The following is a 15,248-nucleotide window of genomic DNA, read 5'->3' as shown; positions in this document are numbered from 1 at the left end:
GAATAATATAGGATGAAAGCTTGTAGAATCTTGTAATTGTGTATTCATTATAATTCATTGGCGTGAACATACATGTAAAGAAGTAGATAAGGTTGCTTATGAAAAAGATTAAACAATTAATCTTATTAACATTATTGTATCCCTCTGTTTCTTTTATAAGGAGTCGACCGTATTAGACATACGATAGTTCATATATTTATCTCTCTCTCTCTCTCTCTCTCTCTCTCTCTGTATATATATATATATATATATATATATATATATATATATATATATATATATATATATATATATACATACATATATATATATACATACATATGTATGTGTGTGTATGTGTGTGTGCGTGTCTTTGTGTGTTGCACATTTATAAATACGTACCGTAAATGAGCTTTTTCTAGACACCCTAGTGAGGAATAAAACCGTGCTATTTTTATGCAGACTGTACGTTGTATGAAGCAGGTATATTCACGTCTTAACCCAAATTAAAAAATTCAAACAAAATATTTGTGGGCATATGATACTGTAGCTCTACCAGTCCATTCAATAGTAAGCATACTGGTCAACGTTCAGTTTAGCAATGAAGATTTCATACGAGATTCATGATACGAATCGTGGTCAATTAGGCAACATTTACGGCGGTTTTACATCTACTTCAACCACAAACATTCAAAGTAAAATTCATTTGTCGACAATGCTCTGAGGAGATCTTGGTATGGAAAAATTACCCATTTAGTTCCACCTTTCAGCATTTTTGCATACAGTGTAAGCACAAATATAGAACGCATTAACAATCAATTTGTCAAAACGTTGTGAGTGCTTCACAGTGCACAGTGCTTAAAGTTGCTCAAGGGAAGGTATACTGGGTTACCACGGATGTGTTTACAAATCGTTGTATAGATATTTGTATATTTGTTAAATCGTAAATCTGACAACATATGGTTTCTTGGCTTTTTTAAAGATCTTGGAATATTCATAAGATGGTAGTCTAATTTTGTTGCAATTTGTTTAAAATATTGGTTTCGCTAATTACGACTTCCTGTGCTAGTGCTTTTTATTGAACAGCTTCGATGAAGTAGTTGATGCACTGATCTCAACCTTAACATCTCCAGGATCACAAAATATGTCGTTAAAATAGCTGGGCGATGGTAGACACAGTCAAGCAGCTACTAGGATCTGTTTTTATTATCAGCCATAAAAATTGTGACCGTGAGTATTGCTACCTAGAATATGCACCGCATCGATAGAACCAAATCCAGAAAATAAAAGGAATGTATATGTCTGAAGGTATGTCTAACTTACCACAAGAGTGTCTTCTGATTACCAATGCTAACGTATACCAAGAGCTGTGCCGATAGAGGATTGGGTCGAACCGCACTTCCATTCAAGTAATAATAGAATTCTACACAAGACTCTGATTCAATCTCTTCAGTGGGAGATATTAAAGATGCATTGCTGTTTAGCATCCGAAACGAATCAGTATTTCCGCCAAAATGGTCCATTGGATCTTGCCTGTTAGAGACAACCATGAAATGACCTGCAAAATGGCAGTTACATCCAAGGTTATGAGCACAAATATCAGAATGAAGGTGTTTCATTGTGCTGCAAGTGTTTTGAACGGTCTAATGCTTTTACTGGAACTACTCGATTGACCGAACACATTAGAATATTGTAATACGATCATTGTTAATCTTTAGAGGACATTATCTGAATTTAATGTGCAAAATTATATTGAACAAAAGTGTATTTTAAATTACGAAATCTTGCAATAAAATACTAAATCTTTGCTTTGCCCTAGACAAACCAGAAATCACGATGATCAAGGTTTTTTAAAGCCATTTGTCTTTAATGCTTAGTCATCTAGGTAAAGGGCAATACTACATAAACATCCTACTAAAATGATATGTTTCATTATCTTAATACTTTAATGTTTTTATTTTGAAAGATATGAATGAATTGAACAGGTAGATGACTATTTTTCGTGAGAAAAAGAAATCCTATGCAATTATTATGAACTACAACCTCCCCAATAATTAAAGAATTACTTGACGATTATTACAATAGATGTTTGGTTTCGGCAAATCGTAATCTTGAATAAAATGCAATGTATGTGTGTATGTTTATGTGTATGTATGTGTGTATGAATCTACAAATGAAATAAGTGCTCTCATGAATGTGCTGGCCTATGTATGTAGGTATGTATGTAGGTGTGTATATATATATATATATATATATATATATATGTGTGTGTGTGTGTGTGTGTGTGTGTGGATCTGGCGTATATATGCCACAGTGTAAGTACTTTTTCTATCGAAAACATTCCACGTTTTTACACTAAGTAACCGGCTTTGATGCATATTCATTACATCCAAAGTGAGAAATTCCTCAATCTAAAATATCAACATGTATTAACCTTCTTGAGTTCCGTAGGTCTTATCGAATTGTGGTATTTGGAAAAGACTTCCTCTTGTATGATTCCAGGTTGTACCACCAGTTAAAACATTTGTGTATCCACATCTAGATTTTGTTTCAAAATTACACTGTATGGAAACATCTGAAAAAAATGTATTGATAGATCAATCTAACAAACCTGAAATACGTTGAAACAAAAATGAAAAGCTGCGGCATATCAAGCTGTAAGCTTCTGTTATGCTAATTATTTGTTAGTGCTGGTCGCCTTCAGATGAGCATTTTACAAAGGGACGAAAGTGAATTTCCTTTTATAACGTAAATTTAGGAAACACAAACATGGTTCACCCACTACAAATTAGATAATCACAACAGCTAGGTCTGCGCTGCGCTGCACTGCTCGTTGACTGTTATAATTTATAAATTGCGCAAGCGCAATTACAAATATTTAAGTACCGTGAAAAACAAAATTTCTGATTGAAATCGTAAGGTCTCTTTTATTGTTGAAATGGTATAATTATGTTCTCATATTCGAACACTTTAATCTATTGTCTAAGTTGCCATATTTGTACCGGGGAGAAAACGCTTGAGTTGATAATCAAACTGAGTTAAGATCAGTGAATGAGAGCTACGACATCAATGCATATAGTTTAATTTATCTGCCTAAATAAACTGAGATATAATTTATGTTGTACATACCGAAGTTGGCTGTACATGTATGCTAATGTAGACCAGTATAAATAAACATAGGTGTATGCTACTCTTCATATTAAAATTAATCCTGCTAATCAAGTCAGTTTAATACAATGAATATATAACATTAGATAATTGTATAAGGAGGCTTTATATAGGTCTTTATTAAAAGCTTATATAAGTCCATTTTGAACATGATGTACATTTATGCATAACAAAGGATAAAACAGTGTAGAGAGTGCGGTATAAAGCCCATTTCAAATTGTGTTTATTTTATCTTTCACATAAGGCAAACAACGTTCTGGAAAATGAGCTTGTGCATTGCAAACAGTTTGTTGGTACAGTGTTTATCACTTTGATATTGTCTATTGACCCTGTAACAAGTCATCGGCCTGATGTATTGGTGCACGTCTGGCTATACCGGCCATCTTTAATTCAATGTATTGCTTTGTATTGATAACGAGGCTAAGTCGAAAATACTCAAAGTCAATAACATGGCTTACTGCAGTATTTACGGCTCTCATCAGATCCATCAAAACAGTCCCTTACAAGGTCACACAAATGTTCCTGGTCAACGCATTTATAATTATCTTCGCACGGGATCATTGTGTCAGGACATTCTGCATGAAAATGAATGGGGTTGTTTTAGCACAATTTCTTATCTAATGTAAACTAAACATATTCGTACGACTGTTATTTAGCATTTGATTAATATTTTGATTAACAAAACGTAATGTAACTTTCCAGAATTCATACAGACTATGGTAATAGAGAAGAAAAAATATTTAAATGGCTGCCCCAGCAGAGTACATGCAGATTTCTGGTTTGTAAATGCAAGATTATGTCGAAAATGCCCCAAACCATTAAACCATTTCAAATGAATAGACAAGAAACTTTCACGATATTTCTGGTATAATTTATATGTTAGGTCATTGCTCCTCACAGAATGAAAGTTTGCTAAAAAACATATATAAAACCACATTGAGAGAGATATTAAAAGTGAAACTAATAATTCATAAAGGTAATAAGAAGTATTTGTTATATCTGAGGATTTGGAAGGAGGCTAATATGATGGAAATATGATTTAATTTAATTCTACAAAACAACAATAGGACGGGATCCAGTAGATTAATCGCTAGGAGCTGAAAAGTCCATTATTATCATCAGTATAACAGTTATAGCTACTATACGTCTTTTCTGTTGGCATCTACCTTATATGTCTTAATATAGAAGAAAAAAATACAGAATGAATGTGAATATTGGAGGAGAAATATGCAAGTGCGAGCTATCTTAATTGTTTGCTGTATGTGAAGCAAGCTTACAGTCAAGAAGACAATACATAATGACTCTTACGTAATTAGTATTTGCATTTGTCAGCAAATCATTGCAATTTCAAATAACAGAGTATACTTCTATTGTTCTTACGGTACAACACTTATATTAACTGCAGTTTTCTTTATTCGGAGATTTTAAACATATATTAGTTTATTTATAAATTATTGCATGTGTATAATTTGTGTGACACACACTCTGTTGGTTAAAGTCTATAGACGTTAATCACAAGATATTTTATATATTCGACAATACTCGTAACCACTTGTTTAAAATGCGACTTTAAATTCTTCATGTTAAAGTGTCAACTGTACCTTTGAGTACTTTTCTTTAAATATTTCCACCAAAACCTAAATGAGCTATCCAAATATTTTCTACTTCCTTAGCTGGCAACTATCTGAAATGTTTTCCTCTGGATCGTTCTCTCTAACGGATGAAATCAAGCACATATTACACAAAATATGAAGAACTTTATGTGTTGTATTAAGTATGCACTTATGCACTCTTGATCATGCTTAATGAACATTTAAGGAAATTTTAAATGCTGTTAAAAAGAATAAAATACATTAGATTTTCAGAATCAGTGCAAATTATGATTACTTGAAAACGAAATAACATCTTTGTAGGTAGAATTTGTATTACCTGGTTTATGTTCCATACAGGTTCCATTCAAAAGCTTGATGTTGTCAATGGCAACTACAGACCCTTGATCATAGGGACTGGATCGACGTGCCCAAAAGTATATACTAACATCACCGGGATAGACATTAATCTAAAATGGGGAATATGATTTAGATACCAATAAAAACGAGATGGTTCTTGAAAATGGAGAAATTTGCACTTCAAAGACTGAAAACAATGAATAGTCGAATAGAGTAATTAGGCAATTTCCATTCAAAATACCTTAGTTGCTTATTCGAATTGAAACAAAATTTCTTCAGACAATACAGTTTTGCTTACAAGGAATAGACTGTTCAAAACATAAATAGTGAATAAAAATTAGGTATGTCAATTCCAGTCTATAAGATATCAACGAATATATATATATATATATATATATATATATATATATATATATATATATATATATATATATATATAATGTAGTAAATTTAGAGTATGTGCACGTGGTTGTAGTGCCCCGTTTTAAGCAATTCTTAGATTTGTGTGATTACTTGTTTGATTATTGGAATTTGGCGCCATGGAAATATTCCTGGCCCGAACTAATGAGCTAATCAATAGGAGCAAACGTCACGGAGTGAAGTGTTAGTGTGTTTCCATGATGTCCTGGTTCACTAGTAGTGAATTCCGACCAGAACCGAATGACTGTCCCTTTCGTAAAATAGTACATATTAAAATCTAGTGGTATACATTGGTAGCGTGACTGCAAGGACAGCACTTACGGTATTAAACCGGTAAATTACACAAGGGCATAAATAAAAAGGGACTTGGCAGAGACCGTTTATGTCGCCATGCGGCCGAATATGGTGCAGTTATATCGGCGAAATGTGCCTGGAAAGCATACATTGACTGGCCTAAGGTGGCGGAGTTAAAATAGTTCCCATTGTTAGGGAGTACTCACAAAGGTTCTAAGGCGTGAACGGTTGGTGGTACGGAAACATAATGAAGCCAAAACACGCAGATGTACGGTTGATGGATAGTTGACAGTTTGGTTTTTCTGTGGTCTTGCATTAATTAGAGGAAAATTTAGGTATAGAATGGACACGTCGGGCTTTCTGATTTACAACTGAGGTTGTATGGAAGTCTTTGGAAAGTCGGGGAAACTTATGACTTCTAGCGAGAATCGCGCCAGGGTTTGACAACCGCTCGGTCAAGTAAATACCCGTGTGCGTATAACAATATATATATATATATATATATATATATATATATATATATATATATATATATATATATATACCACATACATTAAAAATAAAATGCCATTTAAAGTGTTGGTATAAAGCATATTTATATACCAACACTATTGGATCAAGTTGTGATCCGTCCATGGCTCAATAATACGAATATATAAATATTCTGTCATTTGTAGGCCTATAGATCAATGAAAAATTTCTACTCATTCTTTAATCATAAATGGCATATGAAAATGATGATAAAAAGTATTAATAGAGCCTGTATTCTAAATGAAATTTAAATGGTACTCAATTTCATTGGAATCCTTTCTATTTTTCCATTCCCTTCTTCCCTTTCATGCTAAAGGGACAAAAAAAAAGCAAAAATCTGGAGTGAGAAAGAAAAAGATATGGCGCTGGATGAGTACATTACAACTAAACTTGTAACAAATACCTACGGTACTCTCGTTCGCCATAACGATATGTTTACGCTTTGCTTGGGATCTATCTACAGTGTTAATAATATCAATGTTACATAGCTGCAATCGCCAGTCGACACTAGGCCAGTATGTTAAATTTGTCGGTTACGAGGCACATATACTGTAGCGTATGTAAAGTTGTCTTTGTTTATTAAACGTATTATAATGTTTACAAACTCGATTATTAATTATTAAACATAAAAATGTCAAAATGGTAGCCCCCATCTCCCCCCCCCCCGTCTCTCTCTATCTCTCTCTCTCTCTCTAGATTATTGTAGCTAGATACGGGCGAAAATTCTTGAAAATACGAGCGTAGATGTTTTTCGATTTTGTGATACGACGATGTCTCTGGACCAATAAATGATGGTAAAGTGTAGTCAAACCGTTCAAATGAGAGAGAGAGAGAGAGAGAGAGAGAGAGAGAGAGAGCAGTGGCGTCACTAGGAGGGTGCTGACCGCATCGGGTGACACTTTCAGAGGGTGACACCATGTAGAAAGGAGTTCCATGGGGTGACACCATGAGATACCGCACCGGGTTACACCAACCCTAGTGGATCCAGAGAGAGAGAGAGAGAGAGAGAGAGAGAGAGAGAGAGAGAGAGAGAGAAAGAGAGAGAGGAAATTGTATAATCTTTAGAAATGTTAATTAAAGCAGACTGATGACTTAGATGAACTGTCAGTATATTAATATAGTTTAATTATCTCTTGTTGGTTCGTCTTTTCGCTTAGTTTATATTCCACGCTAATTTCCATACGCCAGTACTCGAATGCCTGACAGTTAAGTTTCAGTGTGCAAGAAGCTAACCGTGTTTGTAATGCACTACTTTCTTAAAACAAATTTCATGCTTAAATCATGAGTGTGTCTTATATTGATTTTATTAAATCTGAATAAAAATAAAACTCAAGAAGAAATCAATGAACTATCAATTTGCATATGTGATTGTGAACAACACGAAAAATCGTAGAAATACATTTTGTAGTGGACACACTCGTAAGGATGTGATTTGATGTGATTTGGATTTTTAACGTAGCTTTAACAATTTTTCAATCATGACTGCTACTATGTCTGCATTGTGGCAGTTTATAGTGATGTCTGGTACTTGGGCATCATCAGGATAATGTGACTGGGTGGGACATCATGCCGTAGACATGTATCATGATGTCCCACCCAGTCACCTTATCCTGACACCATCCCGAGCAGTCCTAACGCTAACCGCTTTAATGCTAAGCGCAAAGGGAGGCAGCTGTTAGTGCCATTTTTGTAAGTCTTTGTTATGACCCGGCCGGGGATCGAACCCACGACCTCCTGCATCCAAGGCGGACTCTCTAACCACTATGCCAGGGGAGCGGTCGCAAGGATGGGAGTTCATTCACTCGGTCAATACAGTTACCCGGAGCATATCGTAACCCTATTGAAAGTGATAATATGTGCATTTGTATGTGATATAAATAAAATATATGTATAGTATGTACGCTCTATCAATGACATACCACTCGTTACATAAATGTTTCATTAAATGGGAACTCGGCAAGCCTCGTTTCCAGCGTACATACTATACATATATTGTGCAGTAGCAACTATTTGTATGCAGTTCATTTCTAACACGTTCCTAAACATGATAATGAAAGTACAGGAATAGTAGTTGGACAAATTGAAAACTTACATACATTACAATATGATGTACCTTTGTACGGATATACATTTCATTCAGAAGTAGAACTCTCGAAACGTAGTCACTGAAGCATTGATTGCAGTTTACATATAACATTAAAACTTGATTCAATTATAGTTTAGTACTTGAATGATACGATTCAAGCAAATATAACAAACTTACTAATTTATATATGTTTAATATAATTACTATATAGTGAACTGCATTGTCAGAGATCAGTGTTTCGAAATTCACAATCCAATGATTGTAATAGTTTAAAGTTAGCTCGTTATAGCACACAAATATTACTTAACATCAACATAATGCTTACTCTGTTGGTGTCTGTCAAGATCGTGGAAAACATCCTTTAAATTTAAGACAATAATATGGAACTTGTACAAGTACTATCAATGACCACAGCGATTTAAGGTGTAATTACTGTCAAATTGTCTAATGCAATATCTAAATAGTCACAATAAAGTACTACTTGCAACAGTTATATATGAACATATAGAAATCACTATGCCAGTTCTCATAACCTTCTGTCTTCTCCATATCACAGTTCGTAGCAGGAGCATTGGTGCAAGGAAAAGCTTGACATTCACCTCCAGGAGATGAATATTAAAGATAGTGTTTGCGGCACATGCATCCTGCAGTGCTACAATGATACAATCAGTTGCATGTTATCATCTCCAACAATCAGCAGAGTGCTAGTGGGGCATCACAGGCCACATGCAAAAAGCATCTTAGACTTCTTTCTATTTATATTTAATTTATCATGGCCTTGTCGGACGTCAACGTGATAGTAGACACGTAGGAGTGGACCTGGTTTAAATAGACGTTGGAGGCAGTGACCTCAAGTGGGCAAGTCTGGTCTTCTTTACGTTGTCCCTGAAACGAAGCTCATGTAAGGTATCATTATATTTATTACTATGAACACCGTCCAAAGCCTTTCACCAGCCACAACCATATTACCATCAGCAGAACTGGAGTTGTTGAAGACCATTGCAAAGTCTTCAAGCTGCCTAATCATCACGAATCTACCATCTTCTCCAGTTCCATGCAGTTGTGAGGTTGTATAACAACCGAACAGAAAATAAGTGAAGAAAATTTGTTTAGATTACCAGGGACGGCTTGCTGCTTTTGATGTTCCAGTTTCTTATTTTCCTAGAGGTACGCCTGTTTTCTGGTTGAACTAATGTTTATCTGCTTTTCAGGCTGGTACATTAACAAAGGAGCACAATTATGTCTGTGTCATTGGCTACAATCATCACGTCTTTTTCAGTGGCTGCAGCAACTTCAGTCCGCACTATAAAAACATCTGCATCGCAAAGTGCATGTATGGTATTACATCCATCTTTCTGAAGACATTCTTCTAGTATGTATATGAAACATTATGTGTTATCTTTATTTATCAAGAACACATTCTGTTTTACTGCTAGCATCACCGTGAATTAATATAATTGTGTCTGTTGTTGCTGATCTTCACATCTGTTGCATCTTTCACCGACATAACCTATTTGTAACCGTCTAACACCATTTAATTTCTCCCATACTTTCTTGTAACGTAGTGCATATACAAAATGCATTCTTAAAATGTATTCCAATGCAAACGATGCAGTAAGGCTTCCCTATCTAAGGCATACACTGGAATACAAATAGATGCGTTTTGACTGTCTTGTACTTACTTCTACAATGAATCAGCAAAAATAACCCAATTTTCCTGCCACAAAACACCTGATATCTCAAACAAGGTGACAGGATGTTTCATGGTGCTGATCACTGGTCTGGAAGATTTATTCTGCAAATTCTTGCGTCGCGTGATTGATTTCAGTGCAGGCAGGCATTGCATTTACGCAGAGATGTTTCTGAAGTTCTGACCGATCTCTACCTCTTGTAAGTGCTACTATGGTCCTAACTCATCAACACTTGCTTAGTTATGAGGCAGCGGTTATACCTCGTCTGAATCCCATCACGTTGTATGGAATTGTATCATTTCATTAAGGTACATATATATATATATATATATATATATATATATATATATATACGTCTTTGTATAGATATTATGCGATTGTTCTCTACTGCAGCATAATATGGGATCATCTGCCTCTGGATGAAATGTGGAGATTCCAGTTGTCAGTTCTTTCTCCTCTCATGAGACTCCTTAGAATGTCAATCATTTCTTCGTATTGGATCCATAATATACATTTTCTTTAGCATTTGATTGGTTATTTTATTCTCACCAACTTTCTGGATATAGGTAGGAATGTTTCCACATCTACGCTCATATCACTGTTTTGTAATACAATTGCATATATATTCTTGACTTCAGACATCAGGATTTCTGCTTCACCAGATATAAGTTGATTGTCTTCTCTCGCTATGTCGACATCAAAGGACATCAACTAGAACGTTGATTCCTACAGAAGAATATTCAACGCAGAAAGAAAGTGACCCTGTTAGCTCTTGGGTTGAATGTTCGAGTCATCAGGTGTCCAATACAGCCTAGAGAGCTCAGTTCAGTGTCAAGTCTACCATGATGTAGCAGGACTGACTACAAAGGGTTGCCTTGTAACTTGTTGCTGCTGATACTAAGACCTTTCTACCACAACAGCCGGTCAAAGGTTAGCACTGGTGCCAAAATATTCTTTCTAGCTTGATTTGTTAAAAATACCAGTGTATAATATATGCATTACATATTAGTTGAGAACAAGTCAATCATTGTTAGGAATGTGATTGGTGCTTTCCCATGATGATTCCTGTGTTGAATCATTTGCATAAAGCCAGATTGGGGCATGGCCAGTCCTAAATGGGTGAGATGTTTTGCAGTATATATGTTGTTGATTTTTCCCTGTAAAACTCTGATTGGACGCTTGTTTCTTAGAGGTCATTAAAAGTGACAATATTATGTGCCTTTTGAAATTGTATAATGGTGTACATCTAGTGTTCCAGCTAAAATAATATTATCAGATGAAACATCACGCCTCAGATTACCTATTGACATGATTAAACAGATTATTATGAAGAAGTGTTATACAAAACTGTGGTTGGATATTGTTAAAAAGGTTACATTTTATGCAATAAGTAAGCATACAAAATATGAAAATTTATAAAATTTCCAACAACTATATTTTCCTACACATTTATTGCATTAATTTGGGGACTTTTCCAAAGAGATTTGTGCAACAATATTAGGATTAGCATGTTGTTGTTGTAGGGTTTATTTTAACGCCATTTTTCAGCACACGATAGGCTATACATGGCGGCCAGTATTAATGGTGGAGGAAGAACCCAGGAAAACCCCGGAAAGAACCACCGACCCACGAGAAGCTACTGGCAAGCTTTCTCACATACCCACGTTGGCTGAATCCGAGACTAGAACCCACGCAGACAGAGGTGAGATGGCAGTGATCCGTAACCGACAGCGCTTTAGACCACTGGGCCACTCCGGGCCCCTAGGATTAGCAAAAGACCTAATATGTTTAAATTTATAGAACTTGTGAGTACCAAACATACTTGAATGTATCATCATTTTGTCAGTTACAATATAAGGCTTTTGATAATTGAAATAGGGTCATGTATACAGTTTATCTTGCAAATATTTGTAATGACCATTTGTTAAATGCGAATTTAAATTACACATCTCAAGTTATGTTCATATTATTTTCTTATTAATGTTGATATCGATTTTATTTATTTATTTCATGATGAGATGTTGATGTAACTTTAATCTTCATAATGGATTTATCACAATTGGAACTTTCCCATTTAGGTAGTATGTCTGCCCATATGTGTATTATGCATGCTTGTATTTCCATATTTTGGCACATTTCACTTTTCTTTTTTTCCTTATGTATCTCTCTCCCATTCTTTCTTCCTACGAGGATAAGCATATCTCAAAATATGTAAAGACTATTGACCCTCTTGTATGCATTCATGAATTCAAAATATGTAAAGACTATTGACCCTCTTGTATGCATTCATGAATTCAAAATATGTAAAGACTATTGGCCCTCTTGTATGCATTCATGACTTCAACAAGAATGTGAAATCCAGAATGCCTGAAATTCAACCGCAAGCAGTACAAATAAGCCGCAAGTATCGACTGTTTTATAATTAATGTTCTGCACGATTCGTCCACATTTTGAGTTACTATAGTGATATGATCTGCTGCTGTTCGATATGCTGTGTCACCCATTCAGTATTGTTTACCTGTTATATCCAACAATAAACAGCATTTATTTGTTTATGAAAATGTTTCTATTACAAAATGTACTAAAATCGTTTAAGTAGCGATTTTATCTTTCCTTGCAAGCACAACCATACCTGAAAATGAAAGCAAAATCAGGCATTGCTTAATATCGGTTGAAGCCTAAATTAAGTGATAACATAGCTTGTGGTGTAGCGGCTGTTGTAAAATAGACTGCCAGCCTGCCAACTCACACCAAGTCACCACTGAATACGGACGTATACATTGAAGTCACAGTCCATGAAGGTTACTAGCACACAATCATTAAATATGTTGTTCAGTGATGTTACGTTTTGAAGTCTGTTGGACCTTAATTGGGTATCTGTTGGACCTTCCATTATATTGCTACAACATCAATCACTTCAGCAATGTATGTGCTAATAAAAAGAAAAATGTCTTCCGTTTCGTCTGAAAACAGTGATTAATGTGACTCAATATACAAATTGAAACATTATACTTATGATGAAGATTTTCAGCAAACCCTCTCTGCTAAAATGGAAGTTAAATTTTGGAACTTCATTTTTATCGATGTAGCAGTACAGACATTAATGGCATTACTGGATTTGACAGCACATTTATGCAAATCAAATGGTTCTGCCTTCATAAATATATTACGTATAGGAAATCTACTTTTTGCGAGTAAATACAGTTAAATGTTTCACTCATGATTTGGAAACATGTTCCATTATCACACGTGGCTTTATCAATCGTGACGGTATGTTGTTTGCATTTCACTAGCGAAATATTTCCTTCAATCGACTCAGAACCCTCATATATCCTATATGTCTCTACGGAGATATTATCTGACGGAGCGGACGTTCTAACCACTAGGCCACATGAGCGGTTTTTAGTCAATGTAAACTCAAGTAGAAACATAAAAGATAATCCACTCACTGAAACGATGGGCTGAATGTTGAGAATCCGAATCACTTTGTTATTCAGAATAATGAATTAAGACAGATCGTCAAATATGGGGCGAATAAAACGAGACTATTCACTCGTTCTGTGGGGGTTGTTATCTTTGCATCAGATTAAATGTGCTTATCCTGACGTGTTGGCTATAGAAACGCTAATCTCTGTTATTCACAGCCGCGAATTTTCTTTTATTTCTCATTATATATGTAAGATTATGAAATATAAACTAACGACATAAGGTAGATATACAACATAATAACATTTCTTACAAACCTTCTAGATTGATTGAAAACAAATACGAAATATGTACGGTAAGTTATTTAATTGAACTAACTGAGTCGGCCTGATATGATAAAATTATTGCCATAATCACAATATGGCAGAGATCATCAGGTTAAATGTAAGCATACTTAACATTTACATTTTGATTGATACATTTTGCAACATTGAAAATTTATCTTCACATTGTGTGCCTTTTATCAGTAAGCGAGAGCTGTTTCTGAGCTGTTCTGAGTTGTTTTGGGTGTCAGTGTATTCTTACCTTTGTATTATCATGGTACATATTAATCGTCATGATCAAAAATGAGGCTAGACTGAAATAAACACAGGAGTAACAGTCCAGTCTTAAAACATAATGTATAGACAAGGATCTCCAAATATTAGTCATGAATTAGAACATCAAAGTTCAATAAATATTAAATACCCAATATATGTAAGTAGGTTTTGATGTGCATGTTAGCTTTAGGGTGATAATTGCTGCTCATTGCTTGGCTATGTGTCTTGATGTGTGCATGTGCAATAACGGTATTTGTTTCTTACTTGTCCTGATCTCCAGTAGTTGTATGGGTTAGTATCTACCCAATGCGTCTGACTGATTTGATCCGAAGATACATTTAAAACTCCAGTACTGTAGTAGTCGAAACGGAGGCATTTGTTTTCTTTAATCTTTACCACAGGAGACTTCAGACTCATCGCGGTATAGTATGATGGTTTTGCAAGGAGAAAATGACCTATAATATGTAATATATAAACAAATACTTAATAATGGGCCACAAATTTGTTCACTCAATCTTATTTAAACATAAATTAAAGAAATTACAATAATAGCTATAAATTGTTTTAATAGATAGATAAATGGTCAATAAAATAAGCCATGCCTATGCACCGAAACTCAAATAGACAGACTATATATATATATATATATATATATATATATATATATATATATATATATATATATATATATTAGTTGAGATAGGCACACATACGAAAACAAACACACACGCACACATATATACATAATGCTGCGACGCTATACTCATACATTAAGTTACAGAAAACAACGAAAAACAATACGTTCAGTAAAATTAAACAAATGGTTTATTTCAGTTGAATACCACGTGAAAAGGTCATAAAAGTTCTACCTCAAGTCCAGAAAGTATAAAGCATTCCAACTGAATTCCTGTGGTTTTCTGAATAAGTTATTATTTTGAATGTGCTCTTTTATCAATAGCCTGGAATAGTGTTGATGTGCTAACATGCTTGATATATCATAACGATATTTATATTTACAACATGCCTCTAAATGAAGTCTCAATATCCCAAAATATTAATTTAGTTTGAAAATATTAATGACCACTTTGTGATTCCGACCAGTAAT

General features: G+C 34.6%; 1 protein-coding gene across 1 annotated transcript in view; it reads right to left on the bottom strand.

The window, feature by feature from the left end:
* LOC149783473 (MAM and LDL-receptor class A domain-containing protein 2-like) overlaps positions 1 to 15,248 on the bottom strand; it is a 173,174-nt gene that overhangs the window by 65,162 nt on the left and 92,764 nt on the right. Inside the window, exons 61-65 of the mRNA XM_089931714.1 lie at positions 14,408 to 14,598; positions 5,077 to 5,206; positions 3,606 to 3,722; positions 2,414 to 2,554; positions 1,303 to 1,537 (exon numbers count right to left, since the gene is read on the bottom strand). Coding sequence (XP_089787840.1) covers positions 1,303 to 1,537; positions 2,414 to 2,554; positions 3,606 to 3,722; positions 5,077 to 5,206; positions 14,408 to 14,598 — 814 coding nt within the window. The remainder of the gene's footprint in view (positions 1 to 1,302; positions 1,538 to 2,413; positions 2,555 to 3,605; positions 3,723 to 5,076; positions 5,207 to 14,407; positions 14,599 to 15,248) is intronic.

Source organism: Sinohyriopsis cumingii, chromosome 14 (assembly GCF_028554795.1).
Source record: "Sinohyriopsis cumingii isolate HCF-2022 chromosome 14, ASM2855479v2, whole genome shotgun sequence".
Taxonomy (NCBI): domain Eukaryota; kingdom Metazoa; phylum Mollusca; class Bivalvia; order Unionida; family Unionidae; genus Sinohyriopsis; species Sinohyriopsis cumingii.
The sequence above is the reverse complement of the archived record's forward strand: the minus strand, read 5'-3'. Positions and strand labels throughout refer to the sequence as shown.